Source organism: Camelus ferus, chromosome 19, assembly GCF_009834535.1.
Source record: "Camelus ferus isolate YT-003-E chromosome 19, BCGSAC_Cfer_1.0, whole genome shotgun sequence".
NCBI classification, from domain to species: Eukaryota; Metazoa; Chordata; class Mammalia; order Artiodactyla; family Camelidae; genus Camelus; species Camelus ferus.
The window spans coordinates 42,320,542-42,337,545 of record NC_045714.1 but is presented as its reverse complement, the minus strand read 5'-3'; the positions used below and the strand labels follow the sequence as shown (position 1 = coordinate 42,337,545).

At 55.8% G+C, this 17,004-nt stretch overlaps 1 protein-coding gene across 7 annotated transcripts in view; it reads right to left on the bottom strand.

Annotated features, from left to right (window-relative positions):
* PLCG1 (phospholipase C gamma 1) overlaps positions 1–17,004 on the bottom strand; it is a 38,552-nt gene that overhangs the window by 21,203 nt on the left and 345 nt on the right. For all 7 annotated transcript variants that reach the window (XM_032462303.1, XM_032462301.1, XM_032462305.1 and 4 more), the window contains exon 2: positions 16,530–16,848. In XM_032462303.1, the coding sequence (XP_032318194.1) occupies positions 16,530–16,746 (217 nt within the window). In that variant the 5' untranslated portion in view covers positions 16,747–16,848. The remainder of the gene's footprint in view (positions 1–16,529; positions 16,849–17,004) is intronic.

Sequence of the window (17,004 nt, the reverse complement as noted above, 5' to 3'; positions counted from 1 at the left end):
GAGAGGCTCTACCAAGGTTTCAAGTGGCATCCTGTATGATCTCCCACCTCACCAGCCATCCCCCTCCTCCTAGAAGAAATACAGCAGAGTCCCCTTCCTGAGAACCAGGGCTGGTGCCCCAGGGGCTGCCATCAAGAGGAGGGGACTCCCTGGGACAGGCATGGCCTCTGCCTTAGTTGGGGGGAGGGGGAGGGGAGCGCCCTCAGCAAGGTCTGGGTCAGACCTGCAGTGGAACAGGAAAGGCAGGGAGAGAGACCCTCCTAGGACCTGGGAGCTTGAGGCGGGGAGGAGAATGCTTAGAAGAGCAGGAGACCCGTGACCCAGCACTCATTCCCATAGAGAACAATGTTCAAGGGATATGGGGGAAAGAAAAGTCAGCGGTACTTGGAGGTCCTGGCTAGGCTGGAGGTGGGGGAGAGAGAGGGGGCGATCTCTGAGGACAAGGGCAGGAGCCCACAGCCAGGGGCCAGCAGCCAGGCCCCCACCTCCGACGTGCAGCAGAGGAGTAGGGCTTTCATTTATGACAACCCCCCTCCCAAGCTCACCCAAACCCGAGAGGGCCTGGAGTTCCGTCAGCACAACCTAGCTGGCTCTGCCCATCGGGAGCCATGGAGAGCTCATTCCTCTAAGGACCAAGTCCCCAGGGCCCACGCAGAGGCTCCCAGGCTTCAGGGACGGTATGGTAGACAGTGACAAGATTAGCTCCCTGGGTGGTGAGGGGAATTCAGTCCCTGACATTTAATCACCTACAAACTCTCATGAAGAAATAGATTAGCCCTCCTCAAGAGGCTCCAGGTAATGGGGGACCGTCTGCATCCGGGCCAGGGACTGGCCTCACAGGCCAGCTCAGAGGGCTGAGGACCTTCTTCTCACAGGCCCGGCTGTCTCCTCCCACTCCTTCAGGAAGCCTGCCCTGACCATTCCCTTCCTGAAGACTGCCCAGGCCTAGCACAGGAGAACCACACAGGTCTTAAATTCTAGCTGTGTGGCGCTGGACAGTCCCACACTATTTTGTCCTCAGTTTCCCCGACTGGGGATTCCTCCTTCCTCACAGGGTGGCAGTAAGGGCCCAGCCAGGAACCACCAGCCCCAGTGAAGTCTGAAGCCCCTGCATGCATGCCTTCTGCCGCTGACATGGGGCCTACGTGAGCCAGCAGCAGGGAGACAGCTGTGGCCACTGCCAGGGCTGTGCTGGGGGCAAACCCAAGCCTAGGCGAGGTGAAGCTGGCCCACAGCTGCCTCGGCCCAAGCAGCCATTTCCCCAGCTCCAAAAGGGGTCTGGCAAGGATGGGGCACCACGGGGGAACAGCAGGACTCCTGAGCCTGAGTTCAGTCAGCGCATGTGGACGTGCTCTCAGCCAGAGGCTGCTTCCTGAGCCTCAGCCCCAGCACCCCACCTACACACTCCCCAACAGCGTGAGGCACTGTGCCCCCGACCTTGCAAATGGAGGAGTACCAGAACAGGAGACTAACAGAACTGAAATCACAAAGACCAAGTTTCAAATCTTGTTTCCAAGCATACAGCTCAGGCTTCGTGCAAGTCTCTCTCCTGTCAGGCAGCTTGTAGATAAAGTGAAGCCTTAGTGACGGCAGGCCTCCATAAACCCTTCACCTGCAGAGAACTACACATGTAAAGTACCCACAAGGGAGAGCAGCTGTGCCCTGCCCTGATCGCCCTCAACCTTGGATTGGCTTAGTTTCGGTTTTTATGTGAAGAAACTTGCTTGCTGCCTGGGTCAGGGCCCAGCTCTCAGCACTGAGGCAGAGTGCCTCAGACTGACTTTGCAAAAGCACAGACCCTTCCCTTCTCTCTGGGCCCAAGGATAGACTCCCTGTCTGAGGACTCAGAGACTAGAGGCCAGCAGTTACTCAAAGCGGAGAACCTGGGTCCTGCAGGCCTGGAGAGCAACTGCCTTCAGGACAATCCAGTAACGCAGTCACTTCCCGTTTCAGAGCCTCAGTTTCCTCCTCTGAGCACAGAATCACTTCTAAGCTCTCAGGGAGCTGTGCAGCTGCTGTTGCCCTCCCAGGGCCGGCTCAGACACACCCTTCAGAGAGCAGGCCCCACCCAGGGACAGCACCTATTCCACTGCATGGGGAGAGGGGAGGCCGCCATGAAGGGGACACACTGAACAGCAGGCAGCCAGTCTGGAGCCTGGGAAGCGATAGAGGACAATGACCACAGAGGACCTGTCTGTGCTAGGCTTCTCTGAAGGCAGGCCTGCTTCCCGTCTCAGAAACCTGCTCCCCACCCATCTCAGACATCAGGCCAAGCCACGAGTCCCCCACCAGCCTGCCTCCTGCCCAGTGCATGGGGACATCCACTGTGGGAATGTGCACAGGTGCAGTGTTCCTGTCGACCAGGCAGAGCCCCAGAACAGGAAACCCAGGGAAGAAAAAGGGGGTGGTGGCAAGAGCAGGTCACCAAGCCTTCTTCAGGGCTCCTTAATGAGCCCGGCCTGTGAGAGCCAGTCAGTCCTGCCCTGACCATGGCAGGCCCTGGAAGGTGGAGACGAAGCCAAAGCACCAGATCCAAGACCCTAAGTTACACGGAAGCTTCGTGGTCAGGAACCTGTGTCCTAGCAGCCCCCGCGCTCAACAAAGCCACTTTCCAAACGGCTCTACACCAGAGAGATTCCCCCAAACCCACTGGCTCTTAGCCACACATCAGGCAAGGAGGACGTACGGAGAAGAATCCCAAGCAAAAGCACTGGCAAGGCGGGGAGGAGGCATGGCTCCACCGGGAGCCTCACTCTCCTCATCTGCAAAATGGGACCACCACTCCTGGAGTCCCTGAGAGATGTTAATGAGATATGAGTTAGGAAAGTGATTTTACTAGAAAGGGGCAGGAGGACATACTGAAAACTAAACCCCCAAATGATGAAGATACGGCCCAGAACACTACTACCGCCACCACCACACAAAAAAAGGAAACAGCACATATCACAAATTTTTGGACATGAAACATGCATTCATTGAAATACTTCTCTTAAGACAGTTTTTCCTTTAAAAAGTGTATAGGTTAACTGCTGTAAACTGCAAAAGAAATCAACCATGTAAAAATGAACATAAATGCATTTTGCAATTTAAAAAAAATTCTAATTCATGATAAGTATGAAAGCTTTTAAAAAAATCCAGAGAACCTGAAAGAGGTAAATGAATTATTACCTGGACAGGTCCCTTCCACTCAAGGTTCCACTGCCTCACCTGTGGGATGTGGACACCGAGCCCTGCAGAGTGTGCCGGAGGAAAGTGGAGGAACCCCAGCCCTCCTTAAAAGGGTCCAGGGCCAGACAAGGCCATGAGACCCACAGACGCCAGCCCCACATCAGCTCCCAACGCTCCTCCTAACTCTGAGCCTCTGCCTGTGCCAGGCCCACCTTCCCACTTAGTTTCCTTCAGGCCAAGTTCAGTGGCATACTTGGTGCTCCCCAACTCTGTCTAGTGCCTCCTGGTGTTGAGGCCACTGTCCTGTGAGCTCCACAAGGAATAAACCACATCTGCCTCTTCTCTCCATTCCCCAAACCCAGGTAGGTCCCTGGCGAGGCTTCAACATGTTTACAGAGTACCTGAAAGCAGGAATGAACTGGGAGTTAAGACTTCAGAGCACAGATGCTCAAAGATGGTATCAGGGATGACTTCCTGGAAGAGGTGGTATGGTGGGGCAGTAAAGGTTGAGGAGCTACAACAGATATGCAAATGCAATGGTCAGTGAGGTGACCATGGGACAGAAATGAGAGACTAGGCACAGTTGGGAGGGACGTGGCCCCTGGGGGTCACAGCAGTCTGAAAACACTGGGAGGTTCTTGTACAAAAGTTCTTAGAGCCGGTAGGAGACAGGGGAAGCTAATGGCACTTTGGGGAAAACAGAACAGAAGAGGCAGGTCTCCCTGAGCACCACGCTCTGCTTGGCTCTAAGCCAAAGTCACTAGGAGATTCAAAAGAGCAGGTCCCTGGGTCAGGAGAGTTGTGCACATCTTCCCAGAAGTCCCTCATCAGTCACATCTCCGGAGACACACAGCCTGGGCCAAACAGATGGGCCATGCCCAGCCCCACCCCTCAAGTCAGCCACCTCCTGCATCACCCTCCAAAGGAACTACACACCCAGGGCCTGAGGGAGCACAAATGGAACTGAGCTTTCTCCCCCAAAGGATGCCGAGATGGAGAAAAGGAAGTACCGCCAACTGGCTGATTCCCGGCCCTGCACCTCTGCCGCCCCACACAGTGAGCCAGAGGCAGAGGGGCTCTGCACCCAGGGCGCCTGGACCATCTGGGAACAGACAGCTATGACAGAGCCTCACAGTTCAGAAGGGGAAGGATGGAGGTGGCTGAGGAGATAGGACAGAACCTGAGCATATGAGCCAGGGCCTGGGATGCCAGGGGTTTCCGTGCTGACCGCCTACTGCCCAAGGACTGGAAGGAGTGAGAGTTCCCTTCCCCTTTGTTCTGAGACTATAACCTTCCCCCTTCCACTTTTCAACAGAAACAGTCAGGAGCAGCTCCTAGTTCTTGCGAGAACAGAGGGCTGAGTAGCTCTCACCCTCCATTTTATAGGGGACAAGGATCCCGGCTTGGAGACCCAGAGTCGCAGAGTCATGCAGCCAAGGGAAGCTGAGGCTGGGGCTTATCTGTCCCATTCCCATGCAGCAGTGCCTTCAAATCAGACCACCAGGGGAGAGGCGACCGGACCGCCTTCCCAGGATATAAGCCCTAGCCAAACCCTGGAGTACAGGGAACACCCAGGGCAGAGCTCAGCACCTGCTCCCCGCTGGGGCTTCATCCATCACTGTTCCCCAAACACCTGACGAGAAGAGCAGCCAGCCCCTCTCCCACCTTGATAAACAGGAAAAGGCCATTCTGACAGCTGGATGGGGCTCCATGGGTTCCTCCCACATGGGACCCTGCACCTCTGTGTACTAACTGCTTCAGGCCACAGCTGTAAAGGATCCTCGCCAGTTCATGAACCATCTGGAGTCTAGAGTCTAGGTGAATCTTCTATTAGGAGCAGTGAGGAAATGAAAGCCCCAGAGGGGCTTGTCATGGTCACATGGTTCGTGGTAGAACTGAGACCCTCCGGAGTGACCCCACAGCAGCGGCCACCCCTGACACTGGGTTTGCAGAGAAAAAGCAGGGCAGCCACAGAGAGCCTTCACACGTCCAGGCGGGCGGCCTTGTTCCCTAGGATGCAAGACTAATCCCACCCATTCCAGAGGTGGGAACAGCATGCCTCAGCCCCAAAGGAAGGAAGGGCAAAGAGGCCCCACCCAGGGAACTCCAAGCTGGGAGAGAGATGAGCAGCAGTCTCCTGGGTTTATCCATTCATTTCATCTCCCCTCTCCACCTCCGATCAAATGTGTATTAGGCCTGTATCTACTCCCTGTCAGGCCCTGGGGTGGGTCCTGGGTAAACAGAGATCAATAAGGCACTGGAGTTCCTGCCCTTGAGAAAGCCCCTGCCTGGTGGAGGAAACAGATGGGGAAGCAGATAACTACAAGGTCCTGCAAAGAGTGGAACAACAGGGAAACGCCTGCAGCGCCAAGAGCAGAGAAAGTCAGCAGGTGGACTTGGGGAGTTTCGGTTGCTGCTGGTTGGGAAGGAGGGGAAGGTAGGGGGTGTTAGATCACAAAAGCCAAAGGCATCAGCAATACAGCAGTTTGGTTGTTGGGGAAAGGGGTGTTTAGAGTTAGAGCAGGTGAGAGGGGAGGGAAGGTGGGGGCAACACAGCAAGGACCAGGCGCTTGCTCCAACTTCACTGCCCAAGCCCAGATGACTCCCCCAAGCAGCCCTGTGCACGCTGACCTCTGCCTTCCCTGCAGGCTGGTGCTGCCCGCGTTCTTTATTGGCGGCCCACAGGAGAGAGGCTGAGGGTCCAGCAAGGTCAGGAACCAGAGTGTCCAGGATCTTGAAAGGCCCAATGAAATGCCCCTCATGGTATATTCAGACCACATGGAGAACCAGAATACTAAGCCTAAGTCACTTTTCTAGCCTCCTCTTTCCTGACCCTGAGGACAACCAGCAAGGTTGATCACAACCACCCTCCCACTGGAAGCTCTGCCCTTGACCTCTCCCCATAAGCTCTCCTGGGTCTCCTGCTTCTTCCCGGGCTCCAGGCCTATCCCTACTACACGCCGGCCTCCATCCAGGCCCAGGCCAAGGGCCTCTCCTCTCCGATGCTCTCCCTGTCCCCAGTCAGTGTCATCCACACCCAGAGCTTAGATTACCAACGTCAGATAGTTCACAAGCACAGCTATAGCCTAGTCCTTGACTCCTAAGCCTAATCCAACTACCTACCTGAGGTCTCCACCTGTTCACCTCGAAGTCAACCCCTCAAAACCAAACACATGGCCTTCTCTCACCAGGCCTCTTGCCACACCCCTTAGGTCTGCTAGCAGCATCACCTCCAAACAGGTGCATAAACTAGACACTTCAGAATCACCCTTAACATCTTTTCTCTCACCGTCCTCCAATCTAACCCCTGAACAAGTCCTACCGGCTTTATTTATACCATTCACAATCTTACTTACCAAGTGCCTAGATGAATGTGCACCATTTGTGTATTTTAAGGCTCTGACAGACTGTCTTCTCCATTGGAGTGTAAGCTCCTTGAGCACATGGACCGTGTCTGGTGGCATCAATGGCCCAGTGCCTAGCAGGAAATGGACGGAAAGAAGTCTGGGACCTCCCTTCCGAAAGGAACCAATAGGGGCCTCTGGTTGGGGGTCGAGTGATCAGGGCTGAAATGGGAGGAGAGGTGGAAGGAGGACAGCAGAGGCCTTCTCCTATGGTGCTTGCTGACTCCCATGCCGTCTCCCAACCCGGGCCCTGGCTGCCTGCCTCTCTGGTTTCTGTATCACTGCCACCATGGCCCTCCTTTTTCTTGGGGAGAGATGTGGGACCAGCCCTTTAACCTCCAACAGAGTCAACCTTGACTAGGAGGTTGGAGATGTTCTAAACAATGAAAAGGGTCATTAAGTCACAGGCCTGTTCACTCAACAGCCTCTCCTGCACACCAATCCGGCTCTCCCGTTTTCGAGCTGCTGGCCCAGGCTCTCCTCAGCATCTGGCCACTCCCTTTGGGCCACGCCAGCCCAAGCCATGCCACTCTCCTGTCCTCCTTTTGCTTCCTGGCGGGGCCAAGTCCCAAGTGTGTGATCTAGTCTCTGATCTCCCTCCAAGGTGGCAGGGAACACCCACTCACTGCCTCTCCAGGAAGCCCAGCTCAGATTCTTCAAAATCACCTTCCCTACTGAGAGGGGTGGCTACCCTGAGACTTCCCCTTCCTGATTTTAATTCCCTAGTCCCATCGTCTTAAGACAGCTCCAGGTCTCTCCTCATCCAGCACAGATAGCTGTCTCCTCGCCTCCCACCCCAGCCTTCAGAGCCTCCCCTTCCAGTACGGGCCACTTCTCAGGCCAGGGATCAGGACAGCCTCATGGGAACAGACTGGGCATCAGGTGTTCTCACTGGAGGGGATTCTCTCTACATTGGGTACTGCTGGCCTCAAGAGGCCTTGAGTAACTCCTGACAAAGTGACACATCCTATGTTTCCCAACCTCCTTGGTGGATATGCTAAGAGCTCCCAAGAAAGGCCACAGTCCCAGGTAGAAACTGACAAGGGAACATAGGCATATTACACTCAATTATTATTGTGGGTCGAGGAAGTGATGAAGGGAGGAAGAGGAGAGCCACCTCCAAATAAATGAAGTTGTTTGGGGGGAGTGGTCTGCAGCGCCTGAGACGGATCCATCCCCCCTGCCCATGCTGCTGCCCAACCTCCCAGCTGACCTCCTGCCCCTTGAGTAGGCGGAGAAGCCTCTGGGATGTGTGGCCAACTTCTCTCCTCCTTCCTAGGGTTAGTCACTCCATGAACTCTGGGCCCACACTCTCTGGACCTGAGGTTGAAGTCACTCAATCCCATGGGGTTAGAATTCACCCACCACACACCCACAGCTTGGCAACCAGAGTCCCAGCATGGTCAACGCCCTACTCCCCACCACAGGCAAGGCCGAGCCAAGGACACTGGGATCTGGGGGGCAACTGCTTCCCTCAGGACATTTCAGCTCAGCCAGATCCCCAGGTGTTCAAGAAAACAGGAAGACAACTCCACTGTGAAAGGCCCACCCCTGCTGAGTTAGAATTAGATCTCACACAAACAAGTGGTCAAACTCTCTGTGGCCCAACCCCTCATCAGCCTGGCCAGCTGTACACCGCCAAGGCCTAGGGCTTTGGTCAAACCACTCGCTCCTCAATGTGCCCACGCCTCGCTCCCAGGCACCTCAGAGCCTAGCACAGGTCCTCTAACCGAGGCCACACGCCAGCCAGCGGGGGAGGGGCCCACGGGGGCAGGCCACTTAGCCTACAGCACTTTAGGCACAACTGTCCCTGCCAGCCCTGAGCTGTCATGATTTTCTGCAGTCCAGATCTCAAGCTTCCCAGGATCAAGGACTGGGTCACCCCCTTTTCTTGCTTCCCAACCCCGGGCTGCTCTGTGCCAGGCCTGGCTCAGCAAGGGAGGTGCCAGTCTCCTGCAGGAGAAAGCCCCGCCCCATTTATTGTACATCCTGAGTCTTGCTGAAGCCAGGGCTACCCGCCAACACCGGGAAGGGCCCGGAAGGAAGCAGCAGGGCCTATACACAAAGCCTACATGTGGGCTATAAAAAGGAGCCCTCCCTGCCTCCCCCAGGATGGGCCCAGCTCCTAGGAGGTGACGAGGGGCAGAGAGAGCTAGTACTTGGGCTTGGGCACTCAGCCACTGCAGCCTCTCGAAGGCTAGCCAAGCACCTCCTCAAAAGGAACTAGCCTTTCAAAGAGGAGAGGGAGAACGTCAAGAGCTGAGGCAGGAAGCAAGCCGAGACTCTTCAGGCCGCATCTCCTGGGACCTCAGCCTCCCCCAAAGCAACCACCCCCACCGTGTCCCCACCGCCTCTTCCCCAGCCCTGGGAAACCCAGGAACCACCCCCCACACACTTCTTCCCTCTCCTCTGGCCCTGAGGGGCTCTCTAGAGGCAACCAGTCCCCACTCCCTCTGGAGGCCCCAGCACACCAGCTCTAATGAGAGGCTCTAACTCTGGGGTGACAGAGGAAGCTGTGGCCACAGCAGACTAGGCCTGGGGGCAGCTCCAGCAGGGGCACATGCATCGGGGTGAAAGTGGAAAGAAAACTGGGCAAGGGCACATAAACCTCCAAGTCTGAACACAGAGTCCTGTTTCCAAGACCCCAGCCAAGGCAGCCTCCTGACCCGCCCAGGCAGTAGTCTACTCTGCCACGCCAGCAGGGCCACCTCTCTGCGCCCTGTGCCCAAGTCACAGAAATTAATTCCGCCCCAGCCTCCTTTCTCCAAATCCCTCTTGGACCTCATCTGCCCAGAGTATCTCTCTGGAGACAGTGGAGTGGCTTGTCAGAACTCGCACACGCAGCCTGAGGGCAAGAGGGGCCTGCTGTCAGCCACTGAGATAACACAGCAGTCCTCCGCCCTCGACTGACAGGAGCCTCAGGCTTGCTTCCTTCACTCACCGGACCCCAGAACTATTTTTCCTGTCTGGCTGTATGTGCCTTAGCCTTTGTGTTCGCCGCTAGACTCCACAGTGCTTGGAACATCGGCAAATGCCAGTCCTGAGCCAGGGCGGCACAAGTGGGGTCTCACTTGTTCAGTGTCCACAGGGCCCCGAGAAAGCTGTTCCAGGCCTTCTTCTTTCTTTTTTCTTTTCTTTTCCTCTTTAGGAAAGAGTAGCTATGGTGATATGGAAAGCACACTAGGCCAGAGATCTACTGTCACAGTGAACAAGTCAGAGGCTGGAATGGTCACGTCTGTCCGGTTCAGTGTGCCCACCACAAACATGGGATGGATAAGGGAACATACAGACGAACGCACGTGCTTCAGCCTGTCGTCAGGGCCCTCAAAAGGCCCTTCTCAGGCACCTAGAGCACGGGGCCCCCAGGCTCCCTTCTCCCTGGCAAAAGCTCGGTTCGGTTGCCACCATAACAATGAGAGCAACTCAGGTCAGGCTCTTCTGCTGCCTGCACCCCTGCCAGTGAGGAAAGCATCTCGGTGGGGGCTGAGGCATGATGAGGGTGGCACAGGGTCTCAGTGAAGGCACCGAGTCCAGCGTGTCCACAGATGGACGTCTGGGTGGGTCAAATGGCACATCTGGCCAGGGGCGGAATAGGGATCAGACAGCTCTGTCCACATAAAAAAAGGAAAAACATCCCTGCTCCTAGAGAGCATCCACCTTATTGTCGTTTTCTCCAGCATGGAGGAACAAACTGAGCAGTGTAGTGGAAATCAGAAATCCCAGGCTGCCATGAACTTGCTGGGTGACCCCAGCCTTGGGGTCTCGGTTTCCTCATGTAGAAGACAGAGCCTGGCACTCCCACCTCCCTCCAGCCTCGGAGCTGCAGTGTTGCTCAGACAAGGCGACGGATGAGAAAATGCTTGGGTAACTCCAACACACCGTTCAAATACCCAATTTTTCTCCTGCCCCTACCTCTGTGTACAGACCCAGGGAGGAACAAACAAGAGGAGGAAACAGCCCTCTAGCCCAGGCTGTCAGGGCAGCCACGGTGGCTGGCTTGGTGGCAGAAAGAACTGGAGCTCTGGAGTTAGTTACGGTGAAAGCAAAGGAAACAAATAGTTATGAAGCACCACAGGTGCCACGTGCTGTGCCGAGCACTCTCATGTAAGATCTTTCAACTCTCATACGCGATCTAGTTTGACCAGTGTTAACGTACAGCTCTGTAAGGGAGGAGTTATCTTTACGGCTAAAGATCAGTTTCAGATAGGTTTAAGTAACTTGTGCCAAGGTCACAGGAAGAGCTGAGACTCATACCCAAAGCTCACTGATTCTGGCCAGTTGCTGGAGGCCACTCCTCACCCTCAGCTCTGCCTAGAGTCTTATCACCTGTCAGAGCTGCTCTGGAAGATCTCCACCCCCAACTCCACTCCGGGAAGCTCGGCGCGATGTTTCTCTGAACAAAGCACTCTGCCCCAAGTTCCAGAACATTCCCCTCCTCCCATCCCACTTTCACATCTCCTAGGACTCTCCTCAAAGTACCCTCTGACTTCTCCAGGTCTAAGAGAGGGAGGGGAGAGGGGGGGGAAAGAGTCTCCAATTCCCCCAATATCAGGCCTTTGCTACAGCAGGCCTCACTTCCTCCCTCCAAATTAGCTATCTCTGGCCTCCCTGAAGCCACATCCCAGAGCAAAGGGCAGAGTGGAAAGAGATGCTATGAGATAATTGAGATCGACATGGACGGCGCCTGGAGAGGCAGAGGCAGTCCCTAGCACACCAAGGTGGTGGCATTAAAGCACTTCCTGGAAGACAGGGGTCTCCCACCAATGTGCTCAGATAGCGTTTCTCGGGGTGAGGTTCTTAGAAATAGGACAATCTGATACCTCCATGTGATACCAAAGCAGCTATTCCCAGCCAACTGCTTTGACACCCTGTAAAAGTCAGCAGCAGAAAAGAGCCCTGACAACAGAGAGGCTGCTGAGAGATTCGAGAAAGAGGCTAGGTGGGGCTTCTCCTCTCGGAATCAAAGGGCTTGGTGGCCAAGCACCAGCCTCCTCAATTCAACAGGTCCTCCCAGAGAACTTAATCTTCACCTTCCTCCTCGTCAGAGCACCCATGCACGAGGCACTTACACGGCGCCACACTCGATGTGAAACATTTTACAGATTCTCACCAAATCCTCACAAAACCCTTACGAGAAAAATGTAGTTTGTTACTATCCCTCTCTTGTAGGTGAGGAGCCCAGAAAGATCAAGTCACACACTCAAGATCACAGAGCAAGTAAGCTGCACAACAGGATTCTAACCCAGGCAGTCTGAGTTCACAGCCCAAAAGCTAAGCTATCATGGCTCCACTGCCTCCTCCCTCCAGACCCACCCCTTCCCCTCCATCACCGCTGCGTCTGTCAGCCTCAGCGAGGAGGCCATGCCGTGCTCACCAGCTCTCTCCTGCAAACTGCAGCGGCTCACTGGCCTCCCTCCTCAAACTCTCCCAGACAAACACAAGACAGTCCCACTTCAGCCTCTGGCTACGGCTGCTGCCCACAGGGCAGAGCACAACGCACCATGGCCCTTTCTACGCTGTCCCGACTCTTTGCAGCACAGAAAGCATCCCCAAGCCTGCCCCAGTGATCCCCAGAGCCTCACTTGGGGCAGAGACAAGTTCTTCAATAATTTAAGGCCGAGTTCACAAGTCACCTCCACAGTGAAGCTTTCCTGGCTCTCTCCTCTCACCCCCGCCTTCCACTTGCTGAGCAGAACTCTGTTCTCACAAAGCTCTCAGCACAGACCTGTATCATGGTACAGCATACCCGGGGTTATAATTACACATTCCCAACCCTGTCTCTTCCAAGAGTCTGGGAGTTCCTCAACGGCAAAAATCATGTCTTATCTTTTGAATCCTCAGTACCAGTCAAATAGGAGGCATTCAGCAATATTTATTGACCAAATAAATGCCCCTCATTCCAACAGGCTACCCAAAACAAGGCTAGTGGCCAAGATCTCTAACCGGCAACTCAAGCCTGTGCGGAGTTCGTATGCCCGAGCACGCACGCACACGCACGCAAGCTGGAGGTGCTGGGGGCGCCAGCGCTGGTGTAGTCAGCTCTTCCAGACATCTGTGAAGTAGGCTCCTTTCCTCAGTTCACAGGAAAGAAAAAGCCCCAGCTGGACAGGGTGGCCTGGCCGGGCTGGTCTAGAAACCCACACATCAGGGCAAGCCTGGGGTGCTGAGGAAACACTAAGAGGTCTGACTTCCCCTGGAAAAACTACAGTCAGACAGGAAACACACGGGCAAGGACGGCTAGCTCTGGAGATCCGGACACGTGCTCTCGCCCCTCTCCCACAGGGAGCAAGCAGCCAGCACAAAGAAAATCCCCGATGACACAGGCCTGCCCTCCTCAGGCACTTTGGGCCCAGCCTTCAGAGCTGGCCTCTTGGTCTATCTCCTCAGCAGTCTGACAGCCACAGGGGTCAGACCTCAGACAGCTGTTGTCAGCGTCACCTCATCTGAGCCTGACCACCTTGTCCAGCGTTTGCTTTCTTCTGCCCCTTCCCACCTCCCATCATCAAAGGTATTATCACTCGGTATTGTCACTGCGGTTTCAGCTTCCCTGAGGGCAAGGGCCTGTTTTCATTCACCACCTGAAGAAGCCTGGCGTCTAGAAGGGTTTCAATGGAAGGAGCAAAGACGAGAGCCTGGAGCTCTGACAGTCCCCACGGGCATGCCTGGCTCACACTCAGAGCCCTTCATGGAGCCACCACCAGGCCACCGGGCCTATGGTGAGCCTTGACTGAACACCTCACCCTAGAAGGAAAAGTGTGAAGCCAGGGCATAGAGAAGTTGAGGACGTCTGTAAGGTACAGCCTCCTCAGAGCAGCAACACAAGACCACAAGGATGGGGGCCCGAGGCCAACTCACAGCACAACCCAAGAGCTTAGACCGCCGGCCCGCCACTGGCTGGAGAGCTGGGGCCAGCTGAGGCCATCACACAGTGGCACTCTCAGCTGTGGCATCATTCCTTCCTACATCTCCACTGCCTCATCTATAAAATGGGATGGGACTCTGGACCACCCCCCAGGGCCTCTGTGAGGATCAGCCAAGAAAACATGATGAGAAGTCTCTGTAGCACTCAGCAGGAAGTCTGTACTGCTTTGTACTCAATGTCTGTAACATAAAAAGCCAAACGTCTACCTGGTTCCTGTCACACCACCGTGACAACCGGCACCAAGGCACTTTCCTACCCCTCTTTTGAGCCAAACTCCCACCCCAGAAATGAGCACATGCAGCCCCATTTCACAAGTGAGAGGTAAAGTGGGAGGGCGCAGAGGCTGGAACGAGGTCCGGTACGTGAGAACTGTGCCATTCACTGAACCTGCCTCTCCTCAGGGCCACGCACACCCTGAGGATCCCGGAAGTGTCTCTTTCTTTGGCCAGGCTACAGGCACTGCTTGGCACCCTGGCATGGTCAGCAGAAAAAGGCCAGATGCTTGAGGCATCTGGCTAAGGGATCAGGAGGCAAGAGACCTCGACAGCAGTCCAACCTTCCTCAGAGCACGCAGAGGGGGCTGCAGGGCTCAGAACCCACCAATGAGCTGCACCCAGGAATGGGCAGCAGTGGGGCAGCTTCAGTGGGAGGCTCAGACATTTAACATGTCTGAACACACAAGCATCTACTAGCCTTCTCACTCAGACTCCTTCAATTTGGGCCTCCAAAATCAAAGGGCCAGGGCCCCTTCTGCATCCTTTGCCCATGCTCCAAGCCTCTCAAATCCCAGCTAACTGATGAGATCACTGATCTGTACCCCTCTGGCCGACCCACCAGAGGGGGCTGGGGTCATCACACCCTCTGCATTCCCACCTCCACCCTCTTGCCTCCATACCCCTTCCTTCTGTACAGGCTCCAACTTACAAGAGTCAAACCCAGGAGTCAGGTGTGCAAATCTCCTTATACTTAAAACTCTACACACTGTTCTACATGGTAGGTAAGTGAGGAGCAGATGGGTCGGGGCAAAACAAAACCATTTCCTCCCTTTTCCGGGCAGTGATCTAAGTGAAATGTGAACTGGGTCCTGTCCTCCCTTCCTGCACTCTCACCCTCTTCTACGGCCACGTATTTCCAGTCCAGGGCCTAGGAGAGCAGTCATGGTTTATTACTGTTATTATTAACAGCTCCACCTATTAAACATTTACAATGTGTCAGGGACTATACTAGATGTTTTACCTCAATTTTCTCATTTAACCCCCAGAGTAACCACATATAGTGGATATATTATAACTCCCACATTACAGGTGCAGAAAGTAAGTCTCAGAAAACGTAAGTAGCTGACCAGAGGGATACACAACTATATATGCCCTTCAAATCCAGTCCTGTCTTCAACCACTGTGTTGCACTTACTGCCTGCTGGTCACATGCATGGTTTGAAATGCAGCCTGTTACCCAGGAAATCTTTATCTGGGAACCTCCAGCCAATGCCACCAATTCAGGAGAGCATAGGGAGCACCACAGAAGGAAGGAAGGGGCCATGCCTGGAGTCTGATGCCTGGATGATGTTCCCAGGACCATCTCAGCTCTCTGCAGTGTCTGTCCTTCCTCCACTTTGGAATCCAGTCTCTCAAATACTAAAATTTGCTCCCAATGGCTGACAGGGCTGATGGGGGCACCGAGGAAGGCAGCTGCAGTTTCAAAGTTCAACAGCTGTGTCAGATCTGGAGTTTGTAGTTGAGGACGGCTGCCTCACCACAAGACCTTCCTTCCTCCTAATCTCCTCAACCATCTACATGCAAGTACACCATACCCAAAGAGGTCTGTAGGACCTTCCCTTGGGGGTGTCACTTCCTGATCCCACTCCTACTCCAATGGACCTAGTTCTGAGCCTGGCTGTGTCTAACACCAGTCTCTGGGGATCCTTGCAGGAAGCAACCCACAGACTGGGGTTGCAGACACATCATCTCTCACGCTTGGAGGTGGGAGGATGGAGGGCAGAGCTGGGTGCCCATCCGGCCGCAGCAGAGGCACGCGTTTGGCACACATTCAGTGGAATAACACTCTGAAAGATCTGGGGTTTTTCAAAATCCCCCAACTCTCTCCTTTGCAAAAGCACCCAAGCCCAGGCCTGCGAAGGCAAAACGGCAGGATATTAAAAGTAGCCACTCCTGGCTCCCTGCAGCCATGGGACACAGGACTTAGAGCACAAAGGGCTAGACTCCCAGACTGGCTGTGTGCTCTGGAAGAGAACCCGACACAAGGCACTGAGGCCGGCTTTTCTGAGGCCAAGCTCTTGAGGAGATACTTCCAAGGGCAAGGGGAGTCTGGCCCCTTTACCGAAAGTCCCTGTCTTGGCTTTGAGTGTCTACCCACTCACACAGATCTCCAAAATTCAGCTTCAGGACAAAAGAACAGCAGGAAAAAGCAGCCTCTGCCTCCTCTCAGACTTTTCCAAACCAAATAGGACCACCTTCCTCCCTCTCTCCCCAAGAGAGAGATGAGTAGGCCCGGCTCTGTTCCAAAACCAGCCCTACCCCAACATCTGCCTAAGTTCTACTTAGGGAACCCAAAGGTTCCTTTGTAAATAAGAGCCCAGCCTGGAGGCCCGAAGTTTTACCAAGACTGCTCTTTTTGGAGAAAGGCTGCATTTGGTCCGACCCTCGATTCTGGGGCTGGGTAGGGGACGCTGCCTTGGCTTCCCTCGTCTCATCGAACACCACTCCCGGGGTGTGGGGGACCTGATGCCTGACCCGCTTGTCTCCAGTCCGCTAGAATTTTTAGGCCTCTGGGCAATGCGCCTGGAGCACTCCCCCCGGCTGGGGGAGGGGGTGTCCTGTCAGGTGACTGAGGACCCGGATGCCCCCCGCCCCCGGTGACCACCCGGGCCGAGGGGGGGCGGGGCCCGGAGGGCGTGGGGGAGGGCCTGAAAGTTTGCCCAAGTCTCTTCAGCGGCGGGCCGGGGTGCGCGGGAGCCGGGAGCAGCCCCCCGCAGCCCCCGAACGCGTAGCGGGCCCTGGGGAGGGGAGCGCACTTACTGGCCCCCTCGAACTTGTCGGCGCCACGGCTCCATATGATCTGCCGCGTCTCCAGCTTGACCTGGAAGGTCTTCCGCTCGGGCCGCTGCGACTTCTTGGAGTAGAACAAAGTCATGACGGTGCCCACCTCGAGGTTGCGGCAGAGGTTCAGCACCTCAGCGTCCGAGGGCGCGCCGGGCCCGCAGCCATTGGCGCAGGGGGACGCGGCGCCCGCCATGGCTCTGGCGCAGGGGGCGGCACAGGCGGCGGCGACGCAGGCCCGGCGGGCGCGAACAGGCGGCGGCGGAGGCGGCCGGCGAGCGGACCCCGGCGGCGGCTCCTGCGGGCGGAGACGGGGCGGGGCCTGAGCGGGGGCGGGGCGGCCCTGCAGGCCCCGCCCCGGCCCGCGCGCCGGGAACAAAGGCGCCCGCGCGCCCGTGGGGAGGACCCCCGCCCGCCGCCCGCCGCGCCTGCGCCCCGCGACCCCCGGACAGGC